Source organism: Callorhinus ursinus, unplaced genomic scaffold, assembly GCF_003265705.2.
Source record: "Callorhinus ursinus isolate GAN/ISIS: 27379988/994484 unplaced genomic scaffold, GSC_fseal_2.0 scaffold16, whole genome shotgun sequence".
NCBI lineage: Eukaryota > Metazoa > Chordata > Mammalia > Carnivora > Otariidae > Callorhinus > Callorhinus ursinus.
This window is the reverse complement of record NW_027397078.1, coordinates 2,046,200-2,062,926: the sequence shown is the minus strand read 5'-3', so window position 1 is coordinate 2,062,926 and position 16,727 is coordinate 2,046,200. Positions and strand designations below refer to the sequence as shown.

Here is a 16,727-nt window from a genome sequence, read left to right as displayed (position 1 = left end):
GAACTCAGAAACATTGCACCCTGGGACACAGAACACTTAATAGCTTAAGAGATCTTGGCTCAGAAACAGACCCCCAAGTCAGTGGTCATACGCTAACTCAGACAGCTTTCAACTTCACACGCTGGACACAAACTCTGACTCCCAAACAGATCAGCGCTCTCACACTCTGGGAACACAAGCCTACATAGACCAGAGGCCTCACACCCTAGAATAAAGATCCCCTCGCCGTACCTGGGATGGGCAGTTTTTTTATTATTACAATGTAAGCCCTTACACACACACCTTGTAATGGACTGTTTGTGTCCCCCCAAATTCATATGTTGAAGTCCCAGCCCCCAACGTGATGGTATTAGGAGGTGAAGCCTTTGCATGGTGGGGGTGATTAGGGTTTCAATGAGGTCATGAGGGTGGGGTCTTCGATATGGGATTAGTACCCTTACAAGAAGAGACCAGAGGGCGCTTGGGTGACTCAGTTGGTTAAGCGACTGCCTTCGGCTCAGGTCATGATCCTGGAGTCCCTGGATCGAGTCCCGCATCGGGCTCCCTGATGAGTGGGGAGTCTGCTTCTCCCTCTGACCCTCCCCGCTCTCATGTGCTCTCTCTCAAAATAAATAAAATTCTCTCTCTCAAAATAAATAAAATCTTTTTTTTAAAAGATTTTATTTATTTATTTGACAGAGATAGAGAGAGAGCACAAGTAGGCAGAGAGGCAGGCAGAGGGAGAGGGAGAAGCAGGCTCTCCACCGAGCAGGGAGCCCGATGCGGGACTCGATCCTGGGACTCCAGGATCATGACCTGAGCCGAAGGCAGTCGCCTAACCAACTGAGCCACCCAGGCACCCAAAATAAATAAAATCTTAAAAAAAAAAAAGAGAGACCAGAGAGGCTACTCTTTCTCTCCGCCATGTGAGGACACAGAGAGAAGGTGGTCATCCTCAAGCCAGGAAGAGAGACGTCACCAGCACGTCACCCTGCTGGTACCCCAATCTCAGACTTCTGGCCCCCAGAACGGTGAGAGAATTAATTTCTGTTGTTTAAGCCCCCCGGTCTGTGGTATTCTGTTATGGCAGCCTGAGCCGACGAAGTCAGACCTCAAGCTTGTACTTCCGGGGTCCTGAGTTTTCTATCAGAGCCCTTGCACTTGTACCGCCTACCTCTGTCACCACCAGCATTCCTCAGCCCGTGGCCTTCCCATTCGTGCCCCCTTGATCTCCGGGCACTGAGCCAGAGCGTTGTCTGGAGGCTCCAGGGCAAGGACACCTTGCCTGCCATGCTATGCCGTCTGCCCTCCAGGCTGCCAGCCAGGATGTGGGGCAGAACTTCCCAGAAGCAGTGAGTGGGGTAGTCCCAGGGGCCTGGGGCATGGGTGTTCACACTAAGGTTGGGGATCCCCCAGCCCAAGCCTGCTAACCTGCTTCCCTTCTTTGTGGACTATCCTGGGGTGCTGACAACCATTTTTCCATCCTCCTGTCTCTTCTGCTTTCAAAGACAAGCAGAGGGCAGCAGAGGGACACGGAAAGGCCCTGTTCCACTGTGGTCAGCAACATGCCTGCAAGAATGGGCCTGGGCTGAGGGCTGACTGCTCTGCCCCCTCAGGGTGGCTCCAGGAAGCCAGTTCAGCCAGGAATGTCATGATGGGGCAGTGTGGGAAGGGACCAGGGAACCGGGCACTGACCTTGAGGTTCATGGATTCTGTAGAAAAATAGGAGGCAGGAGAGAGGGCATCATGTTCTGGGCACTCTATTACAGAGTGTTACTGTGAGGAATAAAATGTATTTCATATAGTGCTTAGAATCAGGGCTTGGCACAGAGTAAGCCTTATATGATTACTACGTCCTGAGGATGCTTTTATTTCCTTTTTAAGATTTTATTTATTTTTTGACAGAGAGAGAGAGACAGCAAAAGAGGGAACACAAGCAGGGGGAGTGGGAGAGGGAGAAGCAGGCTTTCCACTGAGCAGGGAGCCCGATGCGGGGCTCGATCCCAGGATCCTGGGATCATGACCTGAGCCGAAGGCAGACACTTAACGACTGAGCCACCCAGGCGCCCCAGCAAGGATCCTTTTATAAACCAGCCTCCCTAATGTCACTTCAACAACCCTGAACTATCTGTCCCTTGCCTTCCCTGCCTGTTCAGCCTCACTCACTCTTGGATTTTAAACCACACTAGCCTTCTTCTGATTCTTTAAGAGAACCAGCCCTGCTCATCCTTGAATTTGTGAGGACGGACCTCCTTGTCTGCAAAACAGGGTCTGTGGGCGTGAGTCTGAGCTGGCAGGGCACTGAGAAATGGGAGAAATGGGTTGAGTTGATTTCCAATATACTACCAAAATCGAAGGAGGGGGTGCGGCTAAAGCAGTGCATAGGGAGAAATCTATAGTTCTAAATGCATAGATCAGGAAAGTCGGAAACCAATGACCTGAACCTTAAAAAAAAAAAAAAAAAGGCACCTGGGTTGCTCAGTTGGTAGAGTGTCTGCCTTTGGGTCAGGTCATGATCCCAGGGTCCTGGGATCGAGCCCCGCATCAGGCTCCTTGCTCGGCGGGGAGCCGGCTTCTCCCTCTGCCCCATCCCCCTGCTTGTGTTTGTGCTCTCTCTCACTGTCAAATAAATAAAAATAAAACCTTTAAATAAAAAAACAAAACCAATTACCTGAGCTTCCATATCAAGAAGCTGGAAAAGGAACAGCAAACTGAACCCCGAGAAAGGGGAAGGAAGGAAGGAATTCTAAAGATATAAGCAGAAACGGGTGAAACAGAAAGCAAGCATCCATTGGATACAGTCAACAAGGTCATAACTTGGCTCTTTGAACACAGTAATAAAATATTAGTAATTTCTGTTTTCTCTCAAGCAATTAAGAGAAAAAATATAAACTACCAGTATCAGGAATGAAAAGGGGGTGCTGTTATAGATCCTACAGACATTAAAATGTTTTTAACATACAACTTTATTTTCAATGGAGCCCAAAGGTCAATTTCTCATTCTACTGCTTGTGTGTTCCCACAGATCCTCTGTATCCATGAGGACAGCAGAGCTCAGCAACTTTGCTAATGCTTCCCCCACTGATGAGAATAGAACAGCACAGTATTTTTTTTTAAGTTGGGGCTCAGTGCAATCAATTGTGTAAAATGTAATGGTTTGAATGGACTTGAACACAGTCAAATGGAATGAATAAAATAGTATGGAATGGAATGGAATGGAATGGAATGGAATGGAATGGAATGGAATAGGAGTAGAAGTCAGACTTTGTGCTAGGCACTGGGCCTAATTGTTGTAGTAGATACCTACTAATTGAGCAAATATTATTGAACATCTGCTGGTTGTTTGCAACACAGTGGGGAACAAAACAGAGAGAAATATCTGCCCTTATGTAGCTTATATTCTAGTCAGAGAGCCAGATATTAGCATATGCATTAGATACGCATCCAACTCTGAGGCCAAAGATACAAAGATGGCCCTTATGAGGAACAGGCAAAAGGACAATGTAGCTTGAGATGGATGAGGCTGTAGAGACTAGGGGCCATGCTAGGGTGTCTGAAATTTAACAAGATGACCACGACAACATCATCATCATCACCGTGAACTCTTACAGCACTGGCTATGTGCCAGGCATTGTTCTAAGCCCTTAAAAACCCAACTCTTTTTTTTAAATGTTCACAGTAATCTTATATGTCTAAAACCATGCACATTTTACAGAAGGGGAAACCAAGGCACAGAGAGATTAATTAAACATCAGTCTGGCTCCCAGAATCTGTTCTTTTAACCACAACACTCTGCTATTATGCCAGACCACAGGCACCTTATAACCTTGTAGCAGATGTCGTGTAAATATACAAATTACTAAAGAATGCAAATCAAGAGAAAGGTCCGGTGGAAAGTGTGCTGAGGGCAGGAAGTAAGAAGGGGGGGAGTTGTGTCCTCCCACTGGGCATCAAGGTGGATCTATAAACACACATGCCTAGAAACATTTATGTCATCTGAGATGCTCCCTTCCTGTCCTGGCATAGCTGAGGAGAAAAAGGGGACTGGGTTTAACTGGCCAACGGAGGGCTTGTACTCACAGTCTTGGGCCTCCTCTGTGTCTTGTCATTTCTTACAAAAGAGAGGAATTCCAGTTTGGGGACAACAAGAGATGATTTGGTCTTGGTCTTCATCGTATCCCTTACCTTCATCTCTATCCCTCTACAAGGGGAAAGAAAGAGAACAGGAAAACAGTAGAGAGGGGCACGTGGGTGGCTCAGTCGTTGAAGCATCCGCCTTCGGCTTCGGTCACGATCCCAGGCTCCTGGGATGGAGCTCCACGTCGGGCTCCCTGCTCAGCGGGAAGCCTGCTTCTTCCTCCCCTTCCTCCTCCCCCTGCTTGTGTTCCCTCCCTCGCTGTCTCTGTCAAATAAATAAATAAAATCCTAAATAAAAAAAGAAAACGGTAGAGAGTGGTCATGGCGGACTCTTATGAATCCACACATGGGTGATAAGATTTGACTCAAGTGGGCACCTGGGTGGCTCAGTCAGTTAAACATCTGCCTTAGGCTCAGGTCATGACCCACGATCCCAGGGTCCTGGGATCAAGGCCCGCATTGGGATCCCTGTTCAGCAGGGAGTCTGCTTCTCCCTCTCCCTCTGCTGCTCCCGCTGCTTGTGCTCTCTCTCTCTCAGATAAATAAAATCTTTAAAACAAAACAAAACAAAACACTCTACTCAAGTTTCCTCTCAGGACTTTCCCCTGGAAATGGGGTTGAGGAGGAAGGATAGTCCTTGTGGAGATGAGGGGAGGTGAAGAGAAGGAAACAGGAAACATGGGTGTGACCAGAGGCAATGTGATCTCTTTCGAATTTTTTTTCTTAAGTCGCGGAGGAACAGCAGTCAGACTCTTTCACCATGCCTTATCCATAGGCTTGACCATATTGTGATGACGGTAAAGAGTATCAAAGACACCACCATGTTTTATTCCAAGATCCTGGGCATGGAAGTCACAACTTTCAAGGTAATCACTTTCTCAAGTACAAACTGCAAGTGAAGTAGAATTTGGTTATAATACTCTTAATCCCTCCCCCTAAAAACACCCTACAGGAAATCTGTGAGAAAAAAGGATCAATGTAGGAGATTCCAAACTCTGAAAAGTAGAACTTCCAGAGAGAGAATAGAGAAAAAGGAGGGGAGGAAATTGCCATAAAAGTAATGCAAGAGAATGTTCCAGTTTTTATGCAGAAAGGGTTAACTGAGCATCCAGCACGAAGTACCACTACACAGAATAAGAATGAATCTTACAAATACAAGAGTGAATAAAAGAAGAAACAATATTGACATATTTATTTTATTATGTTATGCTAGTCACCATACATTACATCATTAGTTTTTGATGTCGTGTTCCATGATTCATTGTTTGCGTGTAACACCCAGTGCTCCATTCAATACGTGCCCTCCTTAATACCCATCACCAGGCTCACCCATCCTCCCAACCCCTTCCCCTCTAGAACCCTCAGTTTGTTTCTCAGAGTCCACAGTCTCTCATGGTTCGTCTCCCCCTCCGATTTCTCCCCCTTCATTTTTCCCTTCGTACTTTTTTTTTTTTTTTAACATATAATGTACTATTTGTTTCAGGGGTATGGGTCTGTGATTCATCAGTCTTACACAATTCACAGCACTCACCATGGCACATACCCTCCCCAATGTCCATCACCCAGCCACCCCATCCCTCCCACCCCCCACCACTCCAGCAACCCTCAGTTTGTTTCCTGAGATTGAGTCTCCTATGGTTTGTCTCCCTCTCTGGTTTTGTCTTGTTTCATTTTTCCCCTCCCTTCCCCTATGATCCTGTCTTGTTTCTCAAATTCCTCATATCAGTGAGATCATATGATACTTGTCTTTCTCTGATTGACTTATTTCACTTAGCATAATACCTTTAGTTCCATCCATGTCATTGCAAATGGCAAGACTTCGGGTTTTTTGATGGCTGCATAATATTCCATTGTGTATATATATAGATATATATATCTATATATATCACATCTGACACTGAGATATGTTGTTATGAAATTATAGAACATCAAAGTGGAAATGAATATCCTAAGATCTTTCAAAGAGGTTAAAAAGAAAAGTAGCTCTGTCAGTAGAGCTCGCCACTCTTGATTTCACGGTAATGAGTTCGAGCGCCACGTTGGGCATGGAGCCTACTTTTAAAAAAAAAGAAAGAAAGAAAGAAAAAGAAAAGTAATTCAACCACAAAGGGAAAAGAAATAATGCAGACACCAGATTGCCCAAGAGTCACATCAGAGACCAGAAGACAATAGAACAATTTCAAGATTCTGAGGGGAAATTCTATGTCCAGCCAAACTATTAATCAAGGTGAGTGTAGAATAAAACATTCTTAGATATATGGGGGCACCTGCCTGGCTCAGTCTGTAGAGCATGTGACTCTTGATCTCGGGTTGTGAGTTCAAGCCCCACATTTGGCACAGAGTTTCCTTAAAAAAAATCGTAGATATAAAAAGAGTCAGAAACCTTGCCCACTTGCTTTGAAAATTACTTGAGAGCATCTACATCAAAATGAGTGATTAAACCAGGTTTAGGGAAGACATCAAAGTCAGGACACATTGGCTCCCAAGAGGAAGGTCCCAGAAAGATACCTAGAAAACACTCAGTCCAGTTTGGAACAGGAGAAAAAAAAGGTCCCAAGAAAGAGAGAGAGCCAAGGGAAAAAAGCGAAATAAGGTCATTTTCTGGTAGAATGGATGTGGTATCAGCCACAGTGATAGAAGAGAAAGATGTAGGAAAATGATAAAAGGAAAGAAAGAGGTGGCGAGGGTGGGGACATGAAGAGGGCGGGAGGGCCAGTGAGATACTAGCTGTAGTTCATCTCTCAAAACATAAAGACGCAAGTGGGTCTTTTAAAAATTATAAAGGAACTAAAAGAGGAACTACAAATGATGATAGAATTCTATGGGGGGGGGGAGTAATACGGATGAGCTAAATTCTTGTTTATCCGAGCAGGGAGAGGAGTGAAAATGTCTCAAGTTGCTAAATCAAGAAAACGGCTAAAGTTGCCCATTATCAGTCACTGACTGTGTCTGGAGGTACATAGGAGAAAACTCAACGAACAGTGGGTGAAAGAAGATCGAGTTTTCTTTTTCTCCCATTTAACAACCTCTGTAGAAAGTTGGGGCTCAGCCAGAGTCTGGGAAGGAAGAGAACATGAATGGGCCAGAGGTGCCGGTCAGTGGGACCCGGAGGTTTCTGGAAGCTCCATCCGCAACCTCTGCGGACATCTCATTGTCCAGTCCATCTTACATGCACCACTCCCCAGCAAGGAATGCTGGGAAATGTAGGCTTTTTAAGCCGGGCACACAATTGACCCCGTTGAAATTTGGGTTGTTTATAAGAAAAAAGGGAGAAATGTGTATTATATTGTATACTAAGTAAATGTATATTAAGACAAATTGCTGTCTCTGCCACGGGTAGTATTTACATATTATTTGAAGATAATGCAAATAATTTCCAGAAGAAATACACAGACACACACACAGACACACAGACACACACAGACACACACACACACACACACACACACACGCTGAAAGCAGTTGCCTCTAGGGAATGAGACTAGGCTGGGGTGGGGCGAGGGGCTGTTGTTTTTAATTAAAAGCCCCGTTGTACTTTGTTTTAACCTTGTTGGGATAGGTAGGGGGCTTTGTCTCATGCTCATCTTGGGGGTTTAGTTCTTCCTCCCCAAAGAGGGTGACCTGACAGTTAAGCATCTGCCTTCAGCTCGGGTCATGATGCCGGGGTCCTGGAATCGAGCCCCACATTGGGCTCCCTGTCAGCAGGGAGCCTGCTTCTCCCTCTGCCTCTGCCCACCACTCCCCCTGCTTGTGCCCTCACTCTCGCTCTGTTAAATTATTAAATAAATCTTAAAACAAAAAAAATAGGGTGACCGGAAAGCATTGTGTTTTGGAGACCAGAAACTGAACCTCCACAAGGTGGGAAAGGAATCTGAACCCAAAGCTGCTCACCCAGTTCCTGGCTCCGTGGACATATGCCTGATCACAGAGACACCTTTGGAGGAAGTGGTCGCCCACCTCAAAGTGAGTGGGATGTTGGTTCTCTTCAAGAAAGCTGCGACTGGTACAGTGGAAACAGGAGCATGAGCCAGTCAGGTTTTCCTCAAATTTCAGACATAACAAGTTTTGTCACTTCCAGATAATGCTGGTACACAACTGTTTGCTTATTATTTTTGCTGACATCATTGTTTCATGTAAACAAATCTATTTTAAAGGGGACCATTACAGGGGCGCCTGGGTGGCTCAGTCGTTAAGCGTCTGCCTTCGGCTCAGGTCATGACCCCAGGGTCCTGGGATCGAGCCCTGCATCGGGCTCCCTGCTCCGCGGGAAGCCTGCTTCTCCCTCTCCCACTCCCCCTGCTTGTGTTCCCTCTCTCGCTGTGTCTCTCTCTGTCAAAAAATAAATTAAAAAATCTTTTAAAAAAAGGGAAACATTACATCCTTTTTAAAAAGATTTTATTTATTCATTTGAGAGAGCGCATGAGCAGGGGGAGGGACAGAGGGAAAGGGAGAAGCAGGCTCCCACTGAGCAGGGAGCCCGATGCGGGACTCGATCCCGGGACTCTGGGATCATGACCTGAGCCGAAGGCAGTCGCTTAACCAACTGAGCCACCCAGGCGCCCCACATTACATCATTCTTGTAAAAAAAAAAATACAAACTTAAATTCTTTTTACAGAAACACATTTCTGTAAAAAGCCAAAGTTTGACCAATTACATGAAAAGCCCATCATATCTTGACACAAAGGGAAGTTAACTTGTAAAACACAAACAGCTATAAAAATACCAGTCGTGGGGCGCCTGAGTGGCTCAGTCAGTTAAGCGTCTGGCTTCGGCTCAGGTCATGATCCCAGGGTCCTGGGATCGAGCCTGGCGTGGGGGCTCCCTGCTCAGGGGGGGAGTCTGCTTCTCCCTCTGCCCCTCCCCCTGCTTGTGTTATCTCTCTCTCTCTCTCTCTCTCTCTCACTGGCTCTCTCTCAAATAAATAAATAAAATCTTATCCACTTCCTTTCTCTGAACCCTCTGGGCCTGACATTACAAAGGGAGATTTGGCAAATGGTTGAGGAGGTGCTAAGGACTTGTTTAGCATCCACCAGAGCCTTGCTTCTTGATATAATCAGAAGAATTGAAATAGGGGGCGTCTGGCTGGCTCAGTCAGAAGAGTATGCAACTCTTGATTGCAGGGCTGTGAGTTCGAGCCCCACATTGGGTGTAGAAATTACTTAGTAAGAAAAAAAAAGGACTGAAATAGGATTGAAGAGGGAATATTTAAAGGGGTGTCCCTCTAACACTTAAAATGATTTCATGTAAGGGAAGCATTGCTTCTCCTTTTGGCGAACACAGATTAAGGTTTTGCTTATAATCTTTCTTTGGAAAGTATCAGTGGAAAAGGCCGGTTCAGAAGTAAAGTGGGGAAAGCACAGGGGGTTAAAAGCATGGACTTTGGTCCAGACTACCTGGGTTTGAACTCTGACTCTGCCACTTACTAGCTAATATTAGGTACCATTATCATCCCCACTTTACAGATGAGGAAACTGAGGCACAGAGCAGTTAGGTACTATGCCTGAAGCCGTACAGCTGGTCCATGGCTGGAGCAGAGTGAGGAAGGGGAGACTGGCAGGAGATGAAGTGAGAAAGATATCAGGGGCCTTCTGGGGATTAAATTTTGGTCTCACACATGAACTATGATGAATGACTTTTGTCTTTCCCTCCCATTTCAGGCTTGTGAGGTTCCCACTGAGGAGGGTCCGGTCCCCAGAACAGGGGCAAAAGGACCCATTATGTCCACCTACTTCCGAGACCCTGATGGAAACCTGACTGAGGTGTCCAACTATATCTCCTCATTATTGAGGCTGGCCCTCCTCCATTCTGTTCCCTGCCGTGTCTCCCTCTCCCTTCCTTCCTGCAAGCTCTTACCCAAGCCCAGAAATCTCCAAGGATTGAGGACTTGGGCACTTCACTCTTCCTAGCGGGGGACAGAGGGAGGGAGGGGAGACTGATTTGGGTTTGGGACCAAAACTACCTATCTGAATATCCCCCATCCAAGGTCCCCCCTAATAAATGAATAAGCTCTCAATGAATACGAGCTCTTCATTATTATTGTCTCAGTATTATGTATGGATGTTTGTCCAGGGTGTGAGGTCTCTGAGCTGTTTGGGGGTCAGTGACCAGGGTATGACATCTCTGAGGACCAAATCCAGGGTCATCCCCCTGGGATTCAGGGCCCTGATAGATTTCTCCTTGTTAGTTAGCCCATCCTTTTGGAATTCACCTCACTCCTTTCCAAGTGCTGTCTGCTGTGTCCTACACCCCAGATGCCTCACTGAACCTCAAGATCTCTGTGAGTTCCATGGAACCTTCAAGGACCACCCCAGATGATACGACCTCTTCCTGGAGTGCCTTATCTGACCACACCCCCAGGGTATGCGGTACTTTCTACCTTTGGATCTGTTAGGTCCAGACGCATCTCGACTGAGGCTCAGCTCCTGACAGAACAGACAGGACAAGTACAAATCTCTTTGTGTCTGTCCTCCCCCACCCCACCCCCACCAATACCATCCTTTCAATCAACTAATAAACATATATTGAGCACCCACCGTGTGCTTGGTCCTGTTCCAGACACTGGGGAGACAATATTGAACAGAAGAGATAAGCAAATCTAGGTTCGGGGATACAGAGAATGAATAAAAATAAAGTAAGGAAAATATGAAGTATGTTAGAGGATGAGAAAGGCTTTTGGAGAAAAAGAAAACATGGAAAAGAGGGAACGCAGCTGAAAATCGCTGGGGCAGTTTCTTTCTTTTTTTTTTTTTTAAAATTTTTTTTTTTTTTTTTAGACAGAAAAAAACAGCGAGAGAGGGAACACAAGCAGGGGGAGTGGCAGAGGGAGAAGCAGGCTTCCCGCCGAGCAGGGAGCCCGATGCGGGGCTCGATCCCAGGACCCTGGGACCATGACCTGAGCCGAAGGCAGACGCCCAACGACTGAGCCACCCAGGCGCCCCGCTGGGGCAGTTTCTGATGTGTAAGGGGATGGTCAGGGGGCCATCTTCACTGAGGAAGCCATTTGAGCACGGATCTGAGGAGATGAGGGAGGGATTGGCCCTGATAGCTGGAGGAAGAGCAGAACAGGCAGAGAGAACAACCAGTGCAAAGGCCCTGAAGTGTGCCTATGCCTGGTGCGTGAGGAACAGCGAAGAGGCCAGTGCAGAGGCAGCAGTGAGTTGCGGGGGGGCAGCAGGAGGTGAGGTCAGACAGCGGGTGGGGGAGAGATTGTGATTGTGTAGGGTCTCGGGGGCCTTGGAGAGAACTCTGGCTTTTACTCTGAGCGACTGGAGAGCAGGAGGTGGTGAGCGGAGGAGGGCCGTGATCTGACTTAGGATTTAACAAGCTCCCTCTGGCTGTTGTGAGGACAACAGGCTGTAGGGGCGGAAGCAGGGGGCACCGTGAGGGGGAGGCTACTGCAGAGGTCCGGGCCAGCGATGCCGGCGGGGGAGGTGATAAAAAGTGGTTAGATTATGGAGATATTCTGAAGACAGAGACTGGACGAGTTTGCCAAGAGAGAAAATGTCAGCAGGAGAAGAGGTCCGAGGACATTTAGAATTCTGAAACAAGGATGAACCAGGAAACGAGGCAGGCAGAGAGGAAGGGTAAGAGTACGGCTTCCTGAAGGAATGAGTGATGGATGAAGGAGCATGTCTGATGGTCTCCTGAGGTGAGCAAGCCCCTAGTCTTGTGGGCTCTGTCTCGAAACAGTCCCCAGCTGGTAGTTCAGCCAGACCCTATGAGTGAATCCCCAAAGAGCCCCAAAAAGGCTGGGGAGAGAGGATGTGTCAGGATGTGAGTTTCAGCATGTGGAAGGCTCTGCCAAAAGCTGTAGCAGGTCTCCTATTTTAATTTTTTTTTTATTATTTGCTTAGTTTTATAATTAAATGTTTATTAAAATACTATAACCCAGGGGCACCTGGGTGGCTCAGTCAGTTAAGTGTCTGCCTTCGGCTCAGGTCGTGATCCCAGGGTCCTGGGATCGAGTCCCACATCGGGCTCCTTGCTCAGTGTGGAGCCTGCTTCTCCCTCTGCCTGCCATTCCCCCTGCTTGTGTTCTCTCCCTCTCTTAAATAAATAAAATCTTTAAAAAAAATAAAATATAAACTCTGAGTAATACAGATTGTTTTCAGCATGATACTGATATCACCCACTTCTCCTAGTAATAGAGGACAGCCAGATGAAACACAATCGTAGAAGGATCTAGAATAATAAATTTTATTACTAGGAGTCTCCCTTGAAGTCAGGAAACCCAACCCACTCACAGCTGAGGAAATGAATGACCAGAGAGGCTGGCATTCTCTACTCTAGAAATGGTTAGGCACTTGCTTGGTGCTGGGCACATAAAAGTAAACAGAACGTGTTTCGTGTACTCAAAGAGCTCATAGCCAGGCTCATGGGTGACAGTTCCCAGAAAGCAGGAAATTAGCACACAGCCTAGTCAGTATTGCGAGAACAGTATGCTGAAGCTCCAAGGTTCACCCAATTTGGGCTTGGGAGCAGCTCTCCGAAGGTCAAGTGTGAGAGCTAACCTGGGCAGGATGAGCATGTCACATAGACGAAGAGCTTGTGAAACAGTGCCCCAGGAAGGCCCTGGTGAGGGAAAGCATAGTGCATTTGGTTATTCAAAGGAGTTCAAGTACAAAGGAACTCCAGTCCCGGATTCTGGAGACCAGAGTCTCCTGGCTCCTAGGTCAACGCTATTTTTAGACTACCATCTGTCTTTCTAGGTCTCCTGACAAGTATGTAATGATTCACAAGTATCAATACTCTTACATAGAAAAAAGGAGGCATACATGGCTCACGCTTACCCAGGTAGAGACAGTAAGATTTTTTTGGGTGGCTGAGTAGGATTCCTGTGTGTGTGTGTGTGTGTGTGTGTGTGTGTGTGTGTGTGTGTGTGTATCACATCTTCTTTATCCATTCATCCAGACATAAAGATTTTCAAACCCTCTTGTCTGAAACATCTCCTTGAGGAATGATTGCTTTGTCTTATAGTCTTTCATTTCCTCCCCAAATTTACGTGAATTAGATCATGCCCTAAGTCCGGAAGGGACTTTAAGGAATCACTTTATTGGTAGCCAAGGGAACGAGAGGCAGGGCAGGCAATAAAGGAGTCATTATCTGTAGAGAACCCAAATACTAATACTGAAGCTGACTAAAACTGTTCTGTACTTGAACATCACCACGTGGCAGCAAGCCAGCACTTGTCCTCCCTGCCAAGGCAAAGGGCTCCTGATGACCCTCACTCCATCTATGCCCCTGCACACGCAGAAGGCCCGGCACCCCCACAAGCTATATATAAACGTCTGAAATCTCCACCTTGGCCATCTCTTCTGTTCATGTTACCGCATGTTCTCCAGTCCATTCCATTCCCTTTGGCAAACATAGCTTGAGCTGTCAAAATCACGTATACAAAAACAAAAACAAAAACAAAACAAAACAAAACAAAAAAACCTCACATCAATGCTTCTCTTCCTACAATTATGATATTGCTTTCCAGTCAAGTTTCTCGTTTCTCAAGTCTCAAGTCCCTTTCGAGCTGGGATGTGCACCTGTGCATTTGCAGGCTTACCAGGTTCAGTTCTGGCTCATCCTCTCTGGCCGGGCCATCTGGCAGGTGCTTGGTGGGGTAAACACTGAGGGGTCTTTAATGCCCAGCAGTACATTGAAAAACTGCGTGGACAATATTATGCTGTAACTCTAGGCGAAGGTTTCCTGGACAGGATAACCCTCTTTGACTGTATAAATGCCAATCCAGATTTCATAACATCTAGCTGGCTTTCTGTCAGGCCCCTCCTAGACCGTGATCTGCTCCTGGGGCCCCCTATGGAGTACTTGTCCTCAGAGGTGGCATTCTGAGGAATGTCTAGAGGGTCCCAGGGGTCTGTCAGTGTGATCTTGGAGCACTGCTTGGTGGCTTGTTCAATCTGAAACATCAATCCATCCTTATAGAACAAAATATATTCAAATAACCTCTTGCAGGGGAATCAGCACCTTTTGCTCATTCAGCACCCATACATGCTGGTTGAGCCCGTCATAGGAGGGCAGGGCATGGTTGCTGCTCTGTGGGTACAGAACCCAGTGGGCCTCCCACTGCTGTGGTGCCTGGCAAGGGTGCAGGGTCCCTGGGGCACCCCTGGTCCCTGCCCCCAGTGCTGCTGCCCCCAGGCCACAGAGGTCACCCAGGCTCAGAGGCCACCCAGTAGCCAGGCACCCAGGGTCCCCTGGGCCACGCTTCCTGCCTATTTTTAAAAGACAGCTTGCCTTGGACCCAGAGTCATATGCCTGGAGATAGATGATTTATGAAAGGAAGAAGGAAGTAGAAAGGAGGGAGAGAAGGAGGGAGGGAGGGGGGAAGGAAGGAAGGAAGGAAGGAAGGAAGGAAGGAAGGAAGGAAAGAAGGAAGGAAAGAAAGAAGGGAGGGAGGAGGGGAGAGAGGGGGGAGGAAGGGAGGAGGAGTAGACAGCAGATGGGTGAATGAATGAATGGGTACATGGATGGGTGGGTGGATGGATGGGTGGGTGGCTGGGTGGATGGATGGATGGACTGATATCCTCTGGCCCTGGAGAAACTCTTTCATTTGTGTGTGCATAGAGAGAGGAATATGAGTTTATAAATTGCAGGTTTGCTGTAATACAGAAAAGACTAGAAACAACCCAAATGTCCAACAGCAGATGAATGATTAAACAAACTATGGTATAGCCATTCCATGGAATATTACTCAGCCATGAAAGGGAATAAACTTACAAAGCTAGCACTAACCTAATACCAAAACCAGACAGAAACATATCAAGAAAACTACAGACCAATATCTCCTACGGATATAGATGCAAAAATCTTCAACAAAATACTAGTAAATAGAATTCAGCAACATATAAGAAGGATTATACACCACGACCAAGTGGGATTTATCCCAGGAATGCAAGATTTGTTCAACATAAAAAATCAATCAAGGTAATATGCCATATTAATAAAGGACAAAAACCACATGATCTTCTCGACAGATGCAGAAAAAGCATTTGACAAAACTCAATACCCTTTCATGATAAAAACACTCAACAAACTAGAAGCAGATAAGAACTTCCTCAACCTGATAAAGTGAATCTACAAAAAACCTACAGCTAATATAATACTTAATGACGAAAGACTAAAAACTTTCTCCTGAAGATTAGGAACAAGACAAGGATGTCCCCTCTCACCACTTCTGTTCAACAATGTACTAGAGGTTCTAGCCAGGGCAATTAGGTAAGAAAAAGAAAAAGCATCCAGATTGGAAAAAAGAAGTAAAACTATCAGTATTTGCAGATAACATGATCTTATACAGAGAAAATCTTAAAGAACCCACAACAAAACCACTCCCTATATATGTGTGTGTATGAGCTCAGCAAGGTTGCAGGATACTAGATCATACAAGACTTAGTCATATTTCTATACACTAGCAACAAGTAATCCAAAAATGAACTTAAGAAAACAATTCCATTTATGATAGCATAAAAAAAAAGAATAAACTACTTAGTAATGCATTTAACAAAAGATGGGTAAGACTTGTACATTTAAAACTATAAAATGCTATTTAAAGAAATTAAATAGGGGTGTCTAGGCTCCTACTGCTTGTGCTCTCTCTTTCTCTCTGATCAATAAATAAATAAAATATTTTTTAAAAATCCACTTAAAAAAAAATCCACTTTAAAAAAAAAAAACAAAAACAAATGGTGCTGGGACAACTGGATAGCCACATGCAAAAGAATGAAACTGGATCCCTACTTCACGTCATATACAAAAATTAACTAAAAAAAAAAAATCAAAGACATGAATGTAAGAGCTAAAACTATTAAACATCTAGGAAAAAAAAGCATAAATCTTCGTAACTTTGGATTAGGCAATGGTTTCTTAGACAACACATAATGCATAAGCAACCAAAGTAAAAACAAATTGCACTTCATCAAAACTAAAACCTTTTGTGCTTCAAGGGACACAAGAAAGTGAAAGGACAACCCCAAAACAGGAGCAACTATTTTCAATCACATTATCTGATAAAGGACTAGCATCCAGAATATATAAAGAACTCGTACTGGGACACCTGGGTGGCTCAGTCGGTTGGGCACCTGCCTTCAGCTCAGGTCATGATGCCAGGGTCCTGTGATCGAGTCCCGTGTTGGGCTCCCTGCTCGGCGGGGAGCCTGCTTCTCCCTCTGCCTGTCTCTCCGCCTGCTTGTGCTCTCTCTCTCTCTCTGACAAATATAATCTTTAAAAAAAAAAAAAGAACTCGTATTACTCAACAGTATAGACAACCCAATTAAAAACAGGCAAAGGATTTGAAAAGACATTTCTCTAAGGAAGATATACAGATGGCCAACAAGCACATGAAAAGATGCTCAATGTCAATAATCATTAGGGAAATCAAATCAAAAGCACAACGAGACATTACATCACACCCACTGGGATGACCAGAATCAAAAAGAGGAACAATATCAAGTGTTGGAGAAAATGTGGATAACTCGAAATCCTCATGCAACTACTGTGGAGAATACTTCTGCAATTCCTCAAAAAGTTAAACAGAGACTTGCCAAACGGCCCCACAATTCTGTTCCTAGGTGTATACCCAAGAGGACTGAAAACACATGTCCAC

General features: G+C 45.7%; 2 protein-coding genes across 2 annotated transcripts; one reads left to right on the top strand and one right to left on the bottom strand.

The window, feature by feature from the left end:
* The first annotated feature begins 1,269 nt into the window (after positions 1 to 1,269).
* Positions 1,270 to 10,432, top strand: GLOD5 (glyoxalase domain containing 5). The gene is given in 5 exon segments (XM_025857885.2): positions 1,270 to 1,335; positions 4,845 to 4,982; positions 7,924 to 8,079; positions 9,775 to 9,905; positions 10,369 to 10,432. Coding segments are annotated over 5 exon segments (555 nt in total).
* A 3,042-nt stretch (positions 10,433 to 13,474) lies between these two features.
* LOC112812915 (mammalian ependymin-related protein 1) lies at positions 13,475 to 16,721 on the bottom strand. The gene is given in 5 exon segments (XM_025857884.2): positions 13,475 to 13,914; positions 13,917 to 14,082; positions 14,084 to 14,289; positions 14,292 to 14,340; positions 16,701 to 16,721. Coding segments are annotated over 5 exon segments (681 nt in total). The 3' UTR covers positions 13,475 to 13,675.
* Between the last annotated feature and the right edge of the window lie 6 nt (positions 16,722 to 16,727).